Source organism: Plectropomus leopardus, unplaced genomic scaffold (genome assembly GCF_008729295.1).
Source record: "Plectropomus leopardus isolate mb unplaced genomic scaffold, YSFRI_Pleo_2.0 unplaced_scaffold1344, whole genome shotgun sequence".
NCBI classification, from domain to species: domain Eukaryota; kingdom Metazoa; phylum Chordata; class Actinopteri; order Perciformes; family Serranidae; genus Plectropomus; species Plectropomus leopardus.
In genome coordinates this window covers 14,097-16,756 of record NW_024614325.1, presented here as the reverse complement: position 1 = coordinate 16,756, position 2,660 = coordinate 14,097, and the positions used below count along the sequence as shown (strand labels likewise).

The following is a 2,660-nucleotide window of genomic DNA, read 5'->3' as shown; positions in this document are numbered from 1 at the left end:
ATACCTCCCATACACACACTACACATACTCTACGTGGTCACCTTATATTTACATTTACAAAAAAAAAAATAATATTGTATACTGTCGCCAGTGTGCCAGTTTGGTTTTAGTGGCCCATACAGACAGTGGTTCCAGTGATTGAAATTGACTATTTATATTTACTCAACTATTGTAGTTAAAATCTGTAGGTACTTGCACTTTGAAGGAAATTCATTTCATGCTACATTTTACTTTTATTTTATTGTATTTTAGAGGCAATTTAGTACTGTATTTAACAACTTTTCCATTCAGATTAAGATTTTTCATGCAAAACATGTATTGAGCTTATAAAATACAATGCAACGCCTTGCTTTTAAACTATAAAGTACCTTAAATTGGACGATTTACAATATTAAGTAATAATATTCAGTTATGCAAGGTATTATTAGTAGCGTAAATTGTTTAGACATAATAAGTGACCCTGCTTTTACATTTCTTGTTGAATATTCTTCTCCCCGATGTGTCTTTTTTAATACAGAGTTTTTTTATGTAGCTGTAAAATATTTTTTACTGTTTCTGTATATTGCAAAGAGGTCAATAATTGTTGTATCTCTTTTTGCAGGTATTGATTTACAGTCCAACATTTTTCAAATACGTCTACGAGTCTTGGCTCGAGGGTCACGGACGCTATCCTTCCACCGGCTTCCTCAGCTTACTGCTCGCTATCCACATATGTGATGAGGTGAGTTCAGCCGCTGCATCATGGACACGCATGACCTTGACAAATAGAAGCCACTGAAAATCCCCAATAAAGTGGTATAAGTCTCCAAGGCCACCTACGCTGCACTCTCAGAATACTGTGATGTGTTCGGAAAAAAATAAGAAATCTGAACTGATGTAAAAAGTGATGGATAAGTCCTTATGGATAATATTTTGCACGGATGTTTTTTTTGTTCCTCGTCCGCTCCAGGTAAGCGTGTTTGGATTCGGCGCCGACCAGTACGGAAACTGGCACCACTACTGGGAAGAGAACCATTTGGCCGGAGCATTCCGACATACGGGAGTCCATGATGGAGATTACGAATATAATGTCACCCTGCTGCTGGCAGACAAGCACAAAATCCGAATGTTTCGAGGCAGATGATACCGAGCCCATATGTGCAGCGGGTTGACCACCGAATGAACCTCGGCAGCCTTCTTAGTGTTTATTTTTCCCGCCCCTCATGCTGGACTTTTGTCATGATTTCAAAAGACATTTTCACACGAACTCTTCTGGTCCGTCCAGTTTCTCTCTCTCTTCGCTTAACATAGTGTTTAAGATATGCCACTGCAATTGACAAACCGGCAGAGTTTTCTGTCTATGTGTGCCCAGACACAGGCAACGACAGACCATCAATAGGACAAAAGCAACACTGCCATTTGTTTCAGTAATCCCTCCTGAAATGCGTCTGGGGGTGAACAGACAAGAAAAGACGCCTTGTCAACGAGCATGCTATACATAAACAGCTTTAGTACTCTTGTATAGTATGTGTTTACTCTTTATGTTCTTTTTTTCTATGAATGGCTGGCATTGTGGCCACCTAGCGCTTTGTATGGTCATGGTCACTGACAATAAATAAGTTCTGCTGACAGCAGTAGACAAAGTGCCATGGTTACTCTGCTGATGTATTGACAGAACAAGGAAGTACATTGGGAGCTGTTTTTATCCAAACTGACAGATAATAAAAGAATTTTATCGACTACGTTGCAAATATCACGTCAGGATAATTTCTCACCACGCTGGCAGGTATGAGAATCAGCTCTTTGTCCATCACAATCACCAATTCTGACCAAATCCTGATAAACTCCCTGCACTTCAAGGACTATTATCTATCTTACTTGTCTGATTGCAGCTGTCAAAGGTAGTTTGACGAGACCCAATGTATTCTCATACAAATATTCATATGACATTGAACTAATTAATGCCCCATGAATGACGTTACGTATTTAACCCTTTGAAACGTGGAGTGACATCACTTTACTTGCCCTGCTTTCAGATTCCTTTCACAAGTGTCTAAACCTACACAGGATTTTTTTTAAGCTGGGGAAAAATGTCTAGGGAAACTACATTTATTGCTAATTATCAAAATTACATTTTTAAAATCATGTTCCAAAATTATTATAATTTTTAAGCATTTATTTTTTTAAATTTTTTTATTTTTATTTTACTTACACATTTTCTAATAATTTTCTTGTCCTTTTTTTGCAAATTTCTTCTTCAATAATTTTTGTTGCACTTGGTAAACATATTATACCTGCGTCACATTTGCATGTTAGCATTGTTAGCATGTTAGAATGCTATCTTTAGCTCAAAGCACTGCTGTGCTTTAGTACAGTCTGGTTGCAGACTCTTGATTTAAATTGTGGAAGTTAACATCCCTCAACAAAATTGCCAGAAAAAGCACTGAGGTCGGGATCTCGACAACCTCAGTATGGCCCTAATTACCCATGAGCTGAGACTTTCCAGTGTTATTGCTACATGCAAACTGTAGCTGCAGTTATCAGCACATAGCAGCAGCAGTGTCAAAGGTCGCACCACAACTCCTCAAGAATCTAGGAAGGGAGGTGATTATCCTCTCTAACTACATGGCTCATTACAATGTAAGCAGTCAGTAATGAAAAACATTGTTGTGGGGTTCATT

At 38.2% G+C, this 2,660-nt stretch overlaps 1 protein-coding gene across 1 annotated transcript; it reads left to right on the top strand.

The window, feature by feature from the left end:
• Window positions 1–601: 601 nt before the first annotated feature.
• On the top strand, window positions 602–2,058 carry LOC121963962 (CMP-N-acetylneuraminate-beta-galactosamide-alpha-2,3-sialyltransferase 1-like; the record flags this gene model as incomplete). Its single annotated transcript, XM_042514198.1, has 2 exons — window positions 602–721; window positions 950–2,058. Coding segments are annotated over 2 exons (294 nt in total), but the record flags the coding sequence as incomplete, so codon positions are not given.
• Between the last annotated feature and the right edge of the window lie 602 nt (window positions 2,059–2,660).